This window comes from Orcinus orca, chromosome 5, assembly GCF_937001465.1.
Source record: "Orcinus orca chromosome 5, mOrcOrc1.1, whole genome shotgun sequence".
NCBI lineage: Eukaryota > Metazoa > Chordata > Mammalia > Artiodactyla > Delphinidae > Orcinus > Orcinus orca.
The window spans coordinates 78,725,108-78,744,038 of NC_064563.1; the positions used below are offsets into that span (position 1 = coordinate 78,725,108).

The 18,931-nt window shown below is 41.9% G+C and overlaps 1 protein-coding gene across 6 annotated transcripts in view; it reads left to right on the forward strand.

Annotated features, from left to right (window-relative positions):
- The window catches only part of SLC12A8 (solute carrier family 12 member 8), a 135,422-nt gene that overhangs the window by 30,440 nt on the left and 86,051 nt on the right, over nucleotides 1–18,931 (forward strand). For all 6 annotated transcript variants that reach the window (XM_049710341.1, XM_049710342.1, XM_049710344.1 and 3 more), the window contains one exon: nucleotides 6,510–6,741. In XM_049710341.1, coding sequence (XP_049566298.1) covers nucleotides 6,510–6,741 — 232 coding nt within the window. The remainder of the gene's footprint in view (nucleotides 1–6,509; nucleotides 6,742–18,931) is intronic.

Consider the following 18,931-nt stretch of genomic DNA (forward strand, 5'->3'; position numbering starts at 1 on the left):
CACGGACCGGGGCACGAACCCATGTCCCCTGCATCGGCAGGCGGACTCTCAACCACTGCGCCACCAGGGAAGCCCTAAAATAATGATTTTTAAAGCTTACAAAATCTTTCCATTTCCTTGCATCCTCCCAAACCCTTCCCCATTCATCTCTCTGAGACGTTGGTGCGGGGCCTGTAGTGTGGGGTCAGACCCCTGGGCCAGTGGAGGAGGCGATGAACTGGGGTCTCTCCGCACTCCCTGCCCCACTCACCTGAGCACTTCTCTGGGGCTGCTTACCCTGGACACCAGAATATCCAGCTTCAGCTTGCACTGTCCTGTCTAAAAGCATTTATTCATGACTTACCTGCTCTTCGCTAGACTCTGTAAAAACAGTGGAGGACTGGAAAACTTTCAGGGACCTGGGGTTTGCATTGTGGGAGGGAACACATATGTAGGACATACAGCCAACCAATTCAAACTTTAAACTAGGGATTTCGTGTGAGAAGGGAAGGGGTGTGGAGGGACAACTCTGGCTTTCTAGGTAGGTACCCAAAGATGGAAAGAAAATTGCCTATGATTGTGAAAATGCAATTTTTTAAAAACAGAGGCCCTGGAAGGGAGGCGTTACACCCTGAAAATATAGCGGGTGACACCCCCTGCTTCCTGTGGCAGAGGGTTAGAAGTTCTCTGTAGAGGACGAAAGAGAAAAACGAATGCCTGTGATTATAAACTTTAAGAGCAGATAAAACTTTTTTTTAATATAATAAATTCTGGAGAGGTTTATGCATTAAACAAATCGAAAGGGATGTTTTCCAATGAAGAGGAGCTTCATGGTTGGAAGGGAGACCATGTCTGGGGTGGTTGGATTGCTCTGGGGAAGGGCTGGCAGCCGCTGTTGTCCACACCTCTCCCGAGGGCAGGCCGGAGCCCGGGCCAGGCCCAAGCTCACTGGCTGAGAGCCAGCTGTTGGGGAGCCTTGCATCCTAGATGCACTGTGCTCTGTGTGCCCAGATACAGTTTTTGCATAAACAGAATAATACTCTCAATATGTTTGTTTTTATTTTCCTTTATAAAATTGCTTTACAATTACAAAATGATGTTCATTGTAGCCAGTTAGCATATCAGAGATAATTTAAAGAAAACGTAGTTTCCCTCCCCTCCTGCACTAACCAGTGTGAACACCTAGCATCCTCTTCAGCACCTTTCCCTGTGCTCATCTACATGAATTTATGGATTTTTGAAGTGCTTGCTTGTTTTTAAAAAAATGGGGACAAATTTCATACTCTATTCCATGACTTTTATTTATCACTGAACAGTAAGTCATAGACATTCTTCTAGGTCAATGCTTTGAATCCATGCTTTTAAAGTAGTTGCTTAGTATTGTATAATATGGATATACGTTAATTCGTGACACATTCTTTCTCTATTCATTTTTTTACTCTCTTATGTAAGAGTAGTTTTATTCCTTTTCTCATTTCTAAAAGTCTGTAATTTTGCTCTTTCTCTTTTCCTCTTAATCAGGTTGCCAGGTGTTTATGTATTTTATTGATCTCAAAAAAAAATCAGCTTTTGTTCTTTATATCCTTTCATATTTTTCTTTCATTTTATTAATTTCATATATCCTTTTATTAAATACTTCTTCCTACTGTCTTTTTATTTATAATGATTTTTAAAGTCACTTAAGTTAATACTTTGTTCATGTATTTTTCTGCATTTTAAAACTAATATAAACATTTAGAATTATACTTTTTTCCCCTTCTGAATGCAGGATTAATGTGCTTCCCAAGTTTTAGAATCAATCCTTTTTATTACTTTCTAGATAATTTGAAATTAAAAAAATTTCTCCATATTTTGCCAACGTGGCTCAAATTTATTTCTGTTGTATTTTCCCCCTTGTTGATTTGGAAGTTCTATTGATACTATGCTTTTCATTCTGTGGGTAGTTATTATCTACTTTTAGAAGCTATAATTATACTTTTTCTATACTTCCCAAACAAAAACATTACTTGTTAGCTCCTCCACATACCAAATATAAAATCTCTATGATACTTTTACTTACCTACATTCCATAATTACCCTTACCTCTTACCCCCAAATCCTTAGATATTGAAAAGGTGGTTTAATTTGGGCTGTTATAGCTTTCCCTTAAAAGTAAGTCTCTTCAGTTTCAAGAATCCTGACTTACAACTTACGTTGCAAATTTCCAGTGACATTACCATCATTTATTTAGCATTAACAAAGTATTTTTATGAAATTCATGGCTAACTACTGTTTCCTTTACATCAGTAGCTAATAATAAAGTAATAATGATAACGCCAATAGCTATTATTTCTCCAACTCTAACTATGAGCCAGGTATTGTTCTAGGACTTTACACGAATTATCTCATTTAATCCTCACAATAACCTTTTTTTTTTTTTTTTTTTTTTTTGCGGTATGTGGGCCTCTCACTGTCGTGGCCTTGCCCATTGCGGAGCACAGGCTCCGGACACGCAGGCCCAGCGGCCATGGCTCACGGGTCCAGCCACTCCGCGGCATGTGGGATCTTCCCAGACTGGGGCACGAACCCGTGTCCCCTGCATCGGCAGGCGGACTCTCAACCACTGCGCCACCAGGGAAGCCCTAACCTTTTTTTTTTAAAGGTGGTTTCTTCTTCTTCTTCTTTTTGTTGCTATTTAAATTATCTTTTTTTTAAATTGAAGTATAGTTGATTTACAATAGTGTGTTAATTTCTGCTGTACAGCAAAATGATTCAGGTGTGTGTGTGTGTGTGTGTGTGTGTATACACACATATACACATCCATTCTTTTTTTTTTTAATATTCTTTTCCATTATGGTTTATCATAGGATATTGAGTTTAGTTCTTTGTGCTATACAGTAGGACCTTTATCCATTCTGTATATTATAGCTTACATCTGCTAACCCCAGCCTCCCACTCCATCCCTCCCTCAATCACCTCCCCCTTGGCAACCACAAGTCTGTTCTCTATGTCTGTGAGTCTGTTTCTATTTCATAGATAGATTCATTTGTGTCATATTTGAGATTGCACGTATAAGTGATATTATTTGTCTTTCTCTTTCTGACTTACTTCTCTTAGTATGGTAACCTCTAAGTCCATCCATGTTGCTGCAGATGGCATTATTTCATTCTTTTTTATGGCTGAGTAGTATTCCATTGTATATATGTACCACATCTTCTTTATCCATTCATGTGTTGATGGACATTTAGGTTGTTTCCATGTCTTGGCTATTGTGAATAGTGCTACTGTGAACATAGGGGTGCATATATCTTTTTGCATTAGAGTTTTGTCTGGGTATATGCCCAGGAGTGGGATTGCTGGATTATATGGTAATTCTGTTTTTAGTTTTCTGAGGAACCTCCATACTGTTTTCCATAGTGGCTACATCAACTTATATTCCCACCAAGTGTAGGAGGTTTCCCTTTTCTCCACATCCTCTCTAGCATATGTTATTTGTAGAGTTTTTAATGAAGACCATTCTGACCATTGTGAGGTGGTACTTCATTGTAGTTTTGGTTTGCATTTCTCTAATAATTAGTGATTTGAGCATCTTTTCATGTGCTTATTGGCTATTTGTATATCTTTTTTGGAGAAATGTCTGTTTAGGTCTTCTGCCCATTTTTCGATTGCATTGTTTGTTTTTTTTGTTGTTGAGTTGTATGAGCTGTTTGTATATTTTGGAAATTAAGCCCTTGTTGGTCGCATTGTTTGCAAATATTTTTTCCCATTCTGTAGGTTGTGTTTTCATTTTGCTTATAGTTTCCTTCGCTGTGCAAAAGCTTGTAAGTTTGATTAGGTCCTGTTTGTTTATTTTTGTTTTTATTTCTGTTGCCTTGGGATACTGACCTAAGAAAACATTTGTATGATTTATGTCAGAGAACGTTTCATCTATGATCTCTTCTAGGAGTCTTATGGTATCATGTCTTATGTTTAAGTCTTTAAGCCATTTTGAGTTTATTTTTGTGTAAGGTGAGAGGGGTTCTACCTTCATTGATTTACATGCGGCTGTCCATCTTTCCCAACACCACTTGCTGAAGAGAGTGTCCTTTTTCCCCTTGTATATTTTTGCCTCCTTTGTTGAAGGTTAATTGAATGTAGGTGTGTGGGTTTATTTCTGGGCTCTCTATTCCTCACAATAACCTTTTGAAGTAAGTACTATTATTATCTGTGTTTCACAGAGGCAGACATGAGCCACAGAGAGGTTGAAACATTTTCCCAAGTCACACAGCTAAGGCTGGGAGCCACAGCATTTGGCCTTAGGTAGTTTGGTTTCATAGGCTATGCTTCTGACCACCGTGCTCTTGTCACATATCCTCCAGAGCTTTTACTTTTTTTGTTACTGGCATCTTTGGGCTAAAAGGTGATTTTAGGTACAAACCTGAGAGAGGGGCGCTACTGGGGTTACTTCAGTAATCGGTTTGGAAGGTCCAGGTGCAAACAGTCATATTAAAGTTCTGGCATCACCCTCTGCATGTGAGAGACCTCAGACACCTGGGAAAGTGATGCCTGTACAAACGATAATCAGTACTACATTTTTTTATTTTTTTTGCGGTACGCAGGCCTCTCACTGTTGTGGCCTCTCCCGTTGCGGAGCACAGGCTCCGGACGCGCAGGCTCAGCGGCCATGGCTCACAGGCCCAGCCGCTCCGCAGAAGGTGGGATCCTCCCGGACCAGGGCACGAACCCGTGTCCCCTGCCTCGGCAGGCGGACCCTCAACTACTGCGCCACCAGGGAAGCCCTCCCCTACATTTATTGGGCTTCCCCCCCCCAACCCAAATACAGACAGAAATGCCTACTCTAAATTTGGGGAATACCGACAATGATGTTATGTCTAGCTGCAAAGTGAGCCGATCTCAGTGAAGAATGGAGCCTCCTTGGTGAGCTCCCCTCAAACACAGAAATTGTATAAGCCTTCTTGTCTTTATATTAACGGACTAGAACTTAATGGTGTCTGCTTCCCGGAGCATTTTTCATACAGTCAACATATCATAAAGTATTTATAGATTGTTTGCAACGTAGTTAGCAAATGCAGGGGATTTTAGAAGGCGCAATCAGCATAAAATTTTTTTAAAGATGTTTGCGTTCTTTGTGTGTGGGGGGGACAAACTTATATGCATGAAATAATAATAGAATACAGAGCCAGATAATTAATTGCAAGGTACCAGCAGTAAGCATAGTATTTATTCAAAAACAGGGGATGAGGAAAGGCTTCATGGAAAAGGAGGAACTTGACTGTGGTTTGACTAGAGTTTGTTTCCTGAGAGAGCAACAAGTGCAGAGCGACAGTGATGAGAGTGCCCTGCTGGCCCTGGGGGAGGGTAAAGGGACCAACCCGATAAGAGAAGGGGGCTGAGGAACTATGGAAAATGAGGCTGGTGTTATTTTCAAATATTTATTTGAAATTATGTTTCAGGTTTTTTAAGAGGTAGCATCATGACTCTCAGGCAAATATAAAATAAACATGTGCCAAAGGGTTTATTTAGCTCATTAATTAGTGGAGGAGCCAGTAAGATGTTAAGGTTGAGAAGTGAGGTATGGACCCTCGACGGATACAGATCAAATCCATAAATTCCTAGTTCAGCAATTTCATAAATAAATATAAGGATAAGATTGCTAGGTTAGCTACAAAACCGGTTAATGTCTTACAGGACCACAAACCCTAATCTTTTGTGTTGTCTGTTCCACCAGGCAGGAGTTCTGTACATCTCTGCAGGAAGAAAAAAATCCATAAGTTAACATGTAACTTCACTAAGTCTGGGACATTTGATACATTTAACAGTGAGTAGAACTAAGTACATTCACTTAGATAGTCCTTGGGTAGCCTTTGTTCCATATGACATTGGAAGGACGTGCTGCCCACTTTTTTTTTTTTTCTTATTTCTGAGTTTTAGGTAATTTAAAAAATAGGGCTTCCCTGGTGGCGCAGTGGTTGAGAGTCCGCCTGCCGATGCAGGGGACACGGGTTCGTGCCCCGGTCCAGGAAGATCCTGCATGCAGCGGAGCGGCTGGGCCCGTGAGCCATGGCCGCTGAGCCTGCGCGTCCGGAGCCTGTGCTCCGCAGAGGGAGAGGCCACAACAGTGAGAGGCCCGCGTACCACAAAAAAATAATAATAATAATAATAGTGAGATGCAAAGAAATAGAGAAAAAACTGAGGTTTGCTTCAGTGCCCTTCTAAGGCTTTGAAATGGGACTCCCCCTTGTGCTCCTGTTCTCTATTTAATTCTTCACAGGGGCCTCTATAGGTCTCTTTGGCCCAGAATCCCATCTTCTTCCTTCCACAACCTTTTCATCTTAGTTACCACCGACAATCATTCTCCCCTCTGGATGGTGGGAGAGATGTAGACGAGAAGAAAGAGGGCCCCAGGCAGGACTCCTGAGCAGGAAGGGCTCATTTAACCCCCATGATGGTTCCTGGGTGTTGAATTCCGAAGGTGAGCAGGGTCCTCGGTGCCGGGCAGCCCTGCTGCTTTTTTCTCTTGCTGACTCTTCCTACCTCGAATTGCCTGTCAGTGTGTTGCAGGTGCCATGTATATCACTGGCTTCGCTGAATCCATCTCCGATCTGCTGAGCCTCAGGAATCTCTGGGCCGTGCGAGGAATTTCAGTTGCGGTGCTTCTGGCCTTGCTGGGGATCAACCTAGCGGGTGTCAAATGGATAATCCGCCTCCAGCTGCTGCTGCTGCTCCTGCTGGCCTTGTCCATGCTGGACTTTGTGGTGGGCTCTTTCACACACCTGGACCCAGGTAAGCCTTTTGGAGTTCAGCAGATGGCCTTATGGGGGTCTGCACTGCTTTCTAGATGTTTGTAGGTCTGGGTTTGCAAGACGACCCCCAATAGCCTTTACCTGCAGTGAGTGTGTGCTGTTCCCGAGCAGCTGAGGGGTGTGTCATGGTGCAGTTTCAGAGGCCAGAAAGCCCCTCCTCACATAGACATCTTCACCGGGCACATTGCCCATGTTTCTTTTTATTTACTTGCTGTTAAAAAAAAAAAAAAAAAAGAAAATTTAGATAAAGACCAGAATTAAGTAGAACTGGATTTGACAAAGATCAATTCATGAAAGTGATTATACGCAAGAAATAAATTTGGGAGTAGGGAAGGAAATAGATTTTAATTTTATCTGTCATATTTTATTTCTTTTTAAAAAAAGACTTGTTGCAAACATAACAAATGTTAACAATTGTCATTTCTGGGAGAGCGGGACAGATATGTGTTTGATTGTCTATAGTTTTCAATATTAAGTTTTTTCAGAACAAAAATATGAATCTATTAACTAAGCTTAAAGAAAGGAAATAAACAGCAGGGTATTCTTTTGTACCATTTGGAAATGGTGTCATATATTGATAATCAATCAATCACTGTTTACTCTAACCCTGGATTTTCTGCAGCCTTGAGGATACATGGCAACTCTAATCCTAAATCCTAGGCTTTGACTGAGACGCTATTACCCAAAGTGTCCATAATTTTGTAGCTTTGTGATTTGGGGTGGTTTGGCATCAAAAGTCTTTGTTTTTCTCCAGAGTACGGAACTATTCCTGGGATGCTGTAGGAAAAAGATAACTGCCTGATATTTCACACTTCGGGTACTTTGTCTTTTTATGGCAATAGTGACTAGGCATCTACATTGGAATATGGACAGAGAAAGGGAGCTGGGGCCACCAGCTGTGTCAACAAAGAAAAAGGAAAGAGATCAAGAGCACAGACCAGCCACCTCTAATGGTGGTGGTGGCGGCGACGGCCGCTGTATTGGATGAGCACTTCTGTGCCAGGCATTTTGGCTAGCACCTCACAGGGCTTATCTCATTGTCATAACCTCATGGGGGAGGAACAGTTATACCCACTTAACAGATGAGGAAAGCAGGGATTATATAATTTGTAGTAACACATGGCAGATCTGCGTGTGAAACTGGATCTGTTTGACTATAAAGCTGAGCTCTTTCCTGAGGTGGGAACAATACCACTGTCTTTCTATGATAGCGGCTCTTCTTTTCCCCTTCAAGGCTGCCCCTGGGGTGTGTTCTAAACAGTCTCGTCTTTCATAAAAGTGTTGGTTGCGGGAAGGTGACAGTTCAGTTGGTACACCCTCATCTGGCTTTATTGCTTTTTCATCTATTAAGATTCTTCTGCGGGAAAAGTCACTCATCTGAGCTCCCTGCGTGCCCCCTACCCTCTGGCATCCTGGTCCATCCCCCTGAACCTCCAGACTGCCCCATGATCTAACATCTAAAATGTTAACCCCTGTACATCGGGGAGCCCCCAGGGCCCACTCCAGTGCTAAGGGCCAGTGCAGTGTCCAGCCTGAGCCTTGCAGCTTGCTGAACATTTGGAGCATCTCCACTGGGGGGAAGGAGTGATTTTTTTCCTGGCTTTGCACCACGCTGCAGAGACAGCCCACATCCTGAGAGAGACCTGCTGGCTGTTTGGCCATCAAACTATCAGTGAAGGAGAGAGAGAGAGAGAGCGAGAGAGAGCGAGAGAGAGCGAGAGCGAGAGAGCACTCCAGACTTCATGCCTGGGTCCTTTCCACCTGCTGACATGGTTGCTGCAAGAGCATAAGTAGTTAAATTGCACGGTGATGCTACCGGCTTCTTGGAAACCTCCGTAGGCTGTCGTATTTGCCTTCTTGATTAGAAGTTTTCTTGGCTGCTCTTCTGACTTACTCCAAATATTTCTCTTTCCTTCTGGTCAGTACATTACCAGGGTGTAGTGCGAAATGAAATTTATTTTCAATTATTCCCATAGTAACTGGCCCCTCTAGAATCTGTTTTTGGTATCACTGGTGTTTTATATGGGCTGCTTTCTTTGCAGTTAAAAATCCAAACTGAAACTAGACCATAAACCTTCAGAATGGGTTTAGCAGAATTATTTCAACTCTTTTAGAAAATGACATACATGTAGACGTTTGGAAAAAAAACTGGAAGAGAGACTGGAAGGAACTAAGCCCAAGTGTTAACAGTGGTCATCTTTCTGCTGAGATTATGGGTGACTGTATTACCTTGTTTCTACTTTTCCTTCAATTAGTTAGTGCTATTTAAAAAAATAATAATAGACTTCAGTTTTTAGAACAGTTTTGGGTTTATAGAAAATTAGCACAGAGTACAGAAGTCCCCATATCCTTTCTCTCTCCTTTCCCTACCCATTTCCCCTATCAAACCTTGCATCAGTGTGATACATTTGTTATAATTGGTGAACCAATAGTAACACATTATTATTAACTAAAATTCATGGCTTAGATGAGGATTCATCCTTTGTGTTGTATAGTTCTATGGGTTTTGACAAATATATAATGATATGTATCCATCGTTACGGTATCATACAGAATAGTTTTAATGCCTTAAAAATTCCTGGGCTCCATATATTTCACCCCCGTCCCCTACCCCTAGTCCCGAACTCCTGGCAACCACTGATCTTTTTATTGCCTCTATAATTTTGCCTTTCCCAGAACGTCATATAGTTGAAATCATACAGCATAGAGCCTTTTCAGCCTGGCTCTTTTTCACTAAGCATTATGCAGTCAAGATTTCTCCATGTCTTTTGTTTTGTTTGTGTGTGTGTGTGTGTGTGTGTGTGCGCGCGCCTTGGTAACTCATATCTTTCTGTTACTGAGTAATATTCCATTGTGTAGGTGTACTACAGTTTGTTTTTTGTTTTTGGTCCATTCACCTATTGAAGGACACTTTTGTTGCTTCCAGCTTTTGGCAATTATGAATAAGACTTCTATAAACATTTGTATGCAGGTTTTTAATGAAGATGTAACTTTTAAGCCCATTTGAATAAATACCTAGGAGCATGGTTGCTAGATCGTATGATAAGACTATATTTGCCTTTGTAAGAAACTGCCAAACTGTCTTCCAAAGTAGCTGTACTGTTTTGCATTCCCATTAGCAACAAATGAGAGTTCCTGTTGCTCTACACCCTTGTCAGCATTTGGTGGTGTCAGTTTCTTGGATCTTAGCCGTTCTGATAGGGGCATAGTGATATCTCATTGTTACTTTAATTTGTAATTCCCTAGGATATATGATATTGAGCATGTTTTCATATGCTTATTTGTCATCTGTATATCATTTTGGGTGAGGTCCCATTTTTTAATTGGGTTGTCCTCTTATTGTTGAGTTTTAAGAAGTCTTTATATTTTGGATATAAGCCCTTTATCAGATATATGTTTTACAAATACTTTTCACAGTCTGTGGCTTGTCTTTTCATTCTTTTAGCAGAGCCTTTTGCAGAGCAGAAGTTTCTAATTGTAATGAAGTCTAACACCAGTTTTTTTCTTTCTTGGATTATGCTCTTGCTGGTGTACCTAAAAACTCACTACTAAACCCCAAATCACCTAGATTTTCTTCTATGTTATCTTCTAGAAGGTTTATAATTTTGTGTTTTACATTTAGGTCTGTGATCCATTTTGAGTTAATTTTTGTGGAAAATATATGGTGAATATCTAGATTTTTTTTTTTTTTTTTTTTTTTGGCATGTGGACGTTCAGTTGTTCCAGCACCGTTTGTTAAAAAGACTATCCTGTTTTCATTGAATTGCCTTTGCTCCTTTGTCAAAGATCAGTTACCTGTATTTGTGTGAGTCTATTTCTGGGCTCTTTGTTCTGTTTTATTGCTCTATTTATCTATTCTCCAGTACCACTCTTTTATGATTATTATAGCTTTATAGTGAGTCTTAGAGGTGGGTAGTGTCAGTCCTCCAACTTTGTCCTTTTTCACTAGTATTATTTTTAAGGTCAGGAAAAAAAAGTTTTTGAAATACTTTTAAGTCTAACTTTATTCCTTTCCCTTTCCTTAAATATAAATGACTTTAAAGATCCAAACAATCTTAAATGTATAAAGTAAAAATGTAGGAAGTGAAAAAAAAAACAAACCCTCCATTTCCCCACTTCTACTCTCCAGAGGGAGATTGGTAGGTATTCATTGCTATTGCTTTTGAACAGATTACCCCCAAATTTAGTGGCACAGAACAACAATAAACACTTATTATTTCTTGCCTTTTCTGTGGGCCAGGAATTTGGGTATAGCTTGGTCAATGGTTCTGGCTCAGGGCTTCTCATGAGGTTCAGGGGCTGCGGACATATGAAGGCTTAACTGGAGCTGGTGGATCTGACTGGCAAGTTTTATTGGTTGTTGGCAGGAGGCTTCAGTTCCTCTCCATGTGGTCCTTTCCAGAGAGCTGCTTAAGTGTCCTCAAGTCATGGGGTGACCGGATTCCTCAAGAACAAATGAGAGAGTGAGAGAGCGAGGGAGGGAGGGAGGGAGGGAGGCGGGGGGTGGGGGGGGGAGAGAGAGAGAATACGTTATCCTTTTTATGATCTAGCCTCAGAAATCACATAGCAGCACTTTTACCACAAGCTGTTTGTTAGAAATGAGTTACTTAGGCCCTCATTCAAAGAGAGGGGATTTAGTTTCCACCTTTTGAATGGAGAAGTATCAAAGAATTTGCAGACACATTTCAAAACCACAACAGTTAATTTTAAAATCAGAAAACAAATTAAATACACTTGTCAAATTTTAGTTTTTCTTTTATTTCAAAGACCACATTAATGTTTTTATGTTGTAAAAAATTTTTTTAAATTTGAAATATAAAGCAAAAAGTGAAAGCTCTTTCCCCTTACTCCATTTCCGCACTGCCATCCCCAGAGGGAGATTGGTGAACATCCTTCCAGTCTATTTTCTATACATGTACAAGCACATACGCACATGTGCACATACATAAACGTATAAACATAGTTCTTTGTAAAAAGGTAATTCTGCATTGTCTTGCTGCTCCTTCTCTCCCAACCAATGACGTATCCTGGACACCCTGCAATGTCAGTACATTTAGGATTCCCTCATTTTTTTTTAACACCTGCCTAGTCTTCCATATTCCGTATAAAACATTAATTTATTGATGGATATTTAGGTTTTTCCAGTGTGTTGTTGTTACAAGTTGCTGACGTGAATATCCTTGTGCAAAATTTGAAGGACTGTTTCTGGAGGATCAAGGCTTATCAGTAGAACTCATAGGACATCGATCAAGCACATTTAAAATTTTTTTGGGTTCTACCAAATGGCCTTGAAATAATATTTTTCCACTCTGAACTCCCAGTAACCGTACATTAAGAGTTATTGATTCCCCAAACCCTTGACAGTATTGGATATGTTCAATCTTTTACATTTCTGCCACGTGATGGGCACAAATGGTGATCTTCTTAAAAATTTGCTTTTCTTAAATCATTAATGAGGGTAATATTATTCATATTTTTATTGCCACTTGTATTTATTTTTCTTTGAATTGTCTGTACTCTTTCCCTATTTTTCCTTTAGGTTTTCTTACTTTTTAATGATTTATAGCTCTTCTACCTTAGCAATTAATTTAACATAAAACAGATATTTGTTTGGCTTTATATCAGTCTAGACAATGTTTGTTATAGATGTTGAAAAAATTTTCCTAACATGTCACTTGTTCTTTTAAAATTAATTTTTATATGTAGTAAAGTAATACGGCTAGTAAAAATACTAATTTTTGAGTCATATCGTGTACTCTGATTGCTTTCTTTTTGTATGTTTTTCAGCTTTTCCTAAAATTAAATTTACTCCATGTATTAGTTTCATAAAGCTGCTTTAACAAATTACCACAAACTTAGTGACTTAAAACAATAGATGTTTATTCCCTCACAGTTTTGGAGGCTCAGAGTCTGAAATCAAGGTGTTGGCAGGGCCACATTCCCTTCAAAGCCTGTGGAGACTGCTTCCTTGTCTCTTCTGGCTTCTGATGGCTCCAGGAGTTCCTTGGCTTGTGGCTGCCTCACTCCAGTCTCTGCCTCTGTCTTCACGTGGCCTTCTCCTCCTCTTATTCTCCTCTGTGTGTATCTTATAAGGAAAACTTGTCACTGGAAATGGGTCCAACTTGGATAATCCAGGATAATCTCATCTCAAGAGCCTTAATTATATCTGCATAGACCTTTTTTTCTTTCCATATAAGCTCACATTCACAGGTTCCCAGCATTAGGACGTGGGCATATCTTTTGGGGGTCTACCAGTCAACCCACTACATTCCATTTTTTCATTTGCTTTCTTTTCTAGGTGATTATCGCTATTCTAAAAAATTCTCTGTAGAGCTTTCAAATACTTATAGGCATTTTCCTCAGTGCTCCCTATGTTATGTTTTCTCTTGGAGACTCCCTCCTCATTGTCCTTCTCCTGGATGGACAGTCTCGGGCCTGATCACAGCTGTTATACTGGTACTTGCCTTCCCTGCTCCCTGGTGTTGGTCCCTGTTGTCTGGATCCCAGATCATCCTCTTCTGTCTACAATGGAATATGTCACTTTTCCACTTTCACATGTTATTGGTAGGAGATATAAAAATGTAGGCTGAAAATCATTTTCCCTTATGTAATATTGTGATTTATAATAAGATATGTATGTATTTGGTCTTCATCCGTTCCTGGCATAGAGCTCCTAAAAACCTTAGAATTTCCAGTGATGAGAACTATAAGGTATCTTTTTTTATGTTAATGAGGTGACTTTTGGAAAGCACCTCAGGATGGGGGCTGCTTGCCAGTGGAGCCAACCTTGTGATCTGGGGGTTGGAACTTTCAGGCCCCCCCTCCCCCACCTCAGGGGAGAGAAGAGTGGTTGGAGATTGAGTTCAAACGCCAGTGACCAGTGATCTAATCAGTCGTGCCTGTGTAGCGAAGCCTCCGTAAAAACCTTAAAGGACTGGGTGTGAAGAGCTTCTGGGTTGGCAAACACATGGAGATGAGGAGACAGTAGCTTTCAGAGAGCACAGAAGCTCCGTACCTTGCCCTGTGCGTCTCTTCCATCTGACTGTTCTTGAGTTATATCCCTTTGTAGTAAACCGGTGATCTACTAAGAAACATGTTTCTCTGAGTTCTGTGAGCCACTCTAGCAAACTAACTGAACCCAAGGAAGGGATCTTTGAAACCTCCAATAGCCTGTGGGTCAGAAGCACAGGTGACAGACAGCCTGGACTTGTGAGTGCCATCTGAAGGGGAGGGGACAGTCTTGTAGGATGGAGCCCTTAGTTGTGGGATCTGATGCTGTCTCCAGGTAGATAGTGTCAGAATTAAGTTGAATTGTGGGAGACCACGCTGAATTGCCAGAGGATTGCTTGCTGTGGGGAAATAAACATGAATCATGAATTTTGAAGTCACTGTTGCTCTACCTTCTACCATTCAGCAGCATCTAGGAGTTTAGTGCCATTCTGATTTCTCCTCTGGGTAGGTAACCTGTTTCTTCTCCTCAAAGCGCTTAAGATCTTCCCTTTACCCTGAGATTTAAAATTGCATAATGAAATTTTTTATTAATTGGACCAAGCACTTTCCATTTGGAATTTTCAGTGATTTCTGGGACAGTTTCTTCTTTGTTTTCTCTGGCTTTGTTTTTTAAAATTTTCTTGAATTCTGGCTCGTTGGATAGATATTGGAGCGCGTGGTTTGAACCTTCTGTTATCATTATATTTCTAATCTTTCTTCTATAGTTTATTCCTTTTTTTCCACCCTACTTTATGGGAGAGTTCCTCACCTTTACTTACAACCTTTTAACTGAATTTTTTATTTTGGCTATCCTTAATTTCCAAGAGCTCTTTGTTGTTCTCTGTTAATTTTAAAATCATATCCTGTTCTTGTTTTATGGTTATAATATCTCCTTTTGACTCTTTCAACCTATAAATTATAGGGGTTTTATTTTCTTTTGAAATTTTGTTCTCCTCTCTATATCACCTGTTTTTTTTCCAGGCTTCTTTGTTTCTGTTAGATCCTGTTTTGTTTTCTGAGTTAATTGCTGCAAGCTTTCTCCAAAGCTCTCTTACAGTCCTTGGTCGTTCCTTCATTTTTAAGAAAGAGGCCCTGAAAGGCTGATTCGAAGTTCTACGTGCAGAGTGGGTGGCGGTTGGCAGGAGGGCATCACTGTGGGGTGATGCTGTGGCAAAGTGGACTCTTTCATCAGAAGTCTCCCAAGTGTCAGTTTCTGTAGGTCTTTCCTCTGGTGCAGTTCATATTCTCCAGAAAGTTCTCCAGTCTCCTGCCAGGGGCACGCCTGGCTGCCACAGTCCTGAGAGCAGGGTGGAGGTGGGGGACAGTGCTGGGGGCCTCATGTTCAGGATGCACACTTTCCTTTAGTCTGGTGTTTTTCACCTGGCACGTCCTCCCCTCCACTCAAACCACTATGCCGTATCTCATCCTTACATCTCAAGCCTCTGTGTCATATCTCTTATATCATCTCCAAGCTTCCCCTGAGAGTGGATATTCTCATCACCTCCATTTCCTCACCTCCTGACTCCTTAGCCTGCAGGCAGGCAGCTCGGGGCCTCTTCCTTTCCCACCTCCTCGCCTGTTTCTTCCAAAACATGCATCATTGCACAAGGCTCTGTGGAGACACAGAGCTCCATTACTGTAAAAAGCTAAACAGCATGACGACTTAATTTAAACAAGGTACTGTCAAGCATTTGCTTGGCTTAAAGTTCCTACAATACCGTTTTCTTGGATTATATTTTCATTTATGTGAGATGAGTGTCATGCCAAAATGATTTTATTGCTGGAGAAGTCAGGCCGATAGAGAGAAAATACGTTTTAGAAAATAAAGTGACATGTGGCACATTTTAATTCTTTGTTCTACATTTAAAAATGAAATGGTGCATCTCCAAGCCTCACTTTTTGGCTCTCTAGGAAGACTGCTGCCTGGCCCAGCTCTTCAGTACCCTCCGCTCCCACGCCCATGTTGTACACGCCGGTCTGCCTTGGCCACCTCCACTGGGGTGGCTTGCTGGGCAGTGCACAGCCGTGGCCAGCACGGCTTCCCTCGTGCTGAGCCGGCAGGTGGGAGCTGGTTCTGCCTGGTGAGGGAGGGGGCTTGTGCTTGCTTGTAAGAAGGCCAGGGCCACAGCTCAGGAGCTATAAAAGGAGTGGGTCCAACATGCCTGACTCTGCTCTCTGTGAAATTTCCCAAATCCAGAACCTCTCGATCTCCAAATCCAGAACCTTTGCTCTTTCTTATTCTTGACCCCTTTCGCACCATTGACAGCTGTCTCAGTCTATTCAGCTGCTGTAACAAAGTACCGTAGACTGGGCGGCTTATAAATACCAGGTATTTATTTCTCACAGTTTCAGAGCTGGAAGTCCAAGGCACCGGCAGATTTGATGTGTGGCGCAGGCGTGCTTCCTGCTTCGTAGACAGCTGTCTTCTCGCTGTGTCCTCGCATGCAGGAAGGGTGAGGAAGCCCTTTGGGGTCTCTTTTATAAGGGCATTGATCCCATTCATGAGGATTCCACCTTCGTGAACTAATCACCTCCCAGAGGCCTCGCCTCCTAATGCCATCACATTGAGGGTTAGGTTTCAACATGTGAATTTGGAGGTGGGGAGACACAGACCTTCAGTCTTCCTATTTCTTCTAGGACACAGCACTGTCTTGGCTCTCCTTTTAGTCTTCCTGTCCCCTGATGTGGGCAGGGGGCCCAGGGTCTGTCCTCTGCCGTCAGTATTTCTCTCTGTGCTCGCTCCTTCAGAGAGCCTTCCACCATCACTGACGCTCAGGTGGCTCTCACCTGCTTCTCCAGCTTCCTTGAACTCAGCTCCCGTAGCACCAGCTCCTAGTGGATCACTACCTGGATGTCTGAACGTCACCTTGAATTAGAGACAAGCAAGACTGAACTACTCAGTTTCTTTCTCTTCCCTTTATTTATTGTCTCCTCCTCACCCTCTCCCCCCACAAAAAACAATAAGCAAATAATTAGCTTATCTTCTGAATTTCCCCAAGCCTGGAAAGCTTGGTGTTAACTTTTATTTCTCTGTCTAGGTTAAATCCTCCTATCTTTTTCAATCCCACAGCTCTCACCTTAGATCAGCAGATATCATTTCTTACGTGGGCCACTTAGATGATTCACAAATCTAACTCGATCCCTCCAGAACCTTCCCACCATCTCCTATAGGCAACCAACATCTCCTATGTACTGAAGCCAGATTACTTTTCCTAAAACAGTGCTTTGCTTATGTTGCTCCCCGGCTTAAACATCTCCAGTAGTTTTCTATGGACTATAGGACAAAACCCAAACCCGTTTGGTTTTCATTCAGTAAGCTTCATTATTTCATTCAGTAAGTGCTAAATTACTTATTTGGTTGTATCTCCAGCTTGGCACCTCTCTGAACCCTCTTCTTCCCCAGAATATGTCTACTCACTGGTTTATAAATACATATGAATGCACCTCTGTTTCTATTTCTGGAATTTTCTTTACCACGCTCTATTTAACCTAAGTTCTTGCTCTTGGATGAAATAGTAGGGGAGAAGGTACAAGCAGATGACACGGTCTAAAATCTAGGAGCCTCTGTGTGGCCTGAGCAATGTCAGATGTTCTGAGCCTCGGTTTTCTCATCGGTGAAAATGAGGATAAAAGTAATGTTTACATCTCCAGGTTACCTTCCTGCCCAGCTCAGTGCGGCGGCCAGGCCCGGGGAGTTCAGTTGAGGTAAGAGGCTGCAGCAGTCTGCTCAGACCTCCCGGGATGTTCATGAGGGCATTTGAGACTCTGGTTCCTCATTAAAATTTTTTAAATATACTGATGAAGTACTTCAGCTCTACAGGAAATAATATAACAGATACTTATCTATCCACACCCCAAACTTCATGGATAATATTTTGCCAGTTTTGCTTCAGATCTCTATTAAAAATAAAAATAAATGAAGCATTACAGACATAGTTTAAGCTGCACTTTTAACCACTCCCTCTTCTCCCCAGGCGACCACTATCCTGAAGCTGATGTATGTCCTGGCTGTACGTTTTAATTTTTCCACCGTATGTAGACAGTTGATTTCTACTATTGTTTAGTGTTTGTTGTATACATTTAATCATACTGCATGGATCCTTTCATTTGATAAATATTTGAATGGTAGATGCATGAATTATCTTGTAGTTTGCTTTTCTCAGCCAACATGTTTTTGAGATTTATCCATGTTATGACATGTGTCATTTCATTTAGTTTAATTGCTCACAGTGTCATGGGAGACTCAGACAAGTAAACCGTTACTGAGCAGTGGCAAGTAATATGACAGGGGTTTACACAGGGAACCTGGGAGCTTCTGGGGGTGGGGTGAGGCTCTCAACCCAGCCTGAGAGTCAGGAAAGGAGATTCCCTCCGAGCTGAGTGTTGAGGAGAGACAGGATTTAGCCAGCAGAAGAAGAGAAGGAAGCACATCTTGCAAGAAGGGCAGCTTATACAAAGACCCAAGAGAGTTATATGTTATTAAACAGTGAGAGCGCTCAGGGTGTGAGGAGAGGCAGAACCAGCTCACGGAAGGCCTTGTCTGCCAAGCTAAGGGACTTGGGGTTTATCTATTTTTTCTTTTTCTTTTTTAAAATTTTTGGCTGCATTGGGTCTTCATTGCTGCACATGGGCTTTCTCTAATTGTGGCGAGCGGGGGCTACTCTTCGTTGTGCGCGGGCTTCTCATTGCGGTGGCTTCTCTTGTTGCGGAGCGCGAGCTCTAGGCACGCGGTCTTCAGTATTTGCAGCACGTGGGCTCAGTAGTTGTGGCTCACGGGCTCTAGAGCGCAGGCTCAGTAGTTGTGGTGCACGGGCTTAGTTGCTCCACGGCATGTGGGATCTTCCCAGACCAGGGCCCAAACCCATATCCCCTGCATTTGCAGGCGGATTCTTAACCACTGCGCCACCAGGCAAGCCCAAAATGTGTGTTCTTTACGCAAGAATACACCCCAGAAACTCTTCAGGTGACTGTTCCCTGTTCCACTCAGGGTGTAATGAACACATAAATGCTTTGGCTGTTCTCTGGAACTCGCTGTCGGCTTGCACTTGTGGCCACTGAGAAGAGACGTGGGACCTTCCTGGGAAGCACAGTGCCTGGCATTTAGCAGACGCTGAGTAAATATTTGTGCAGGAATGAGCACACTGAGTGCAAGATGGTGATGCCACACTGCAGCCTCTTCT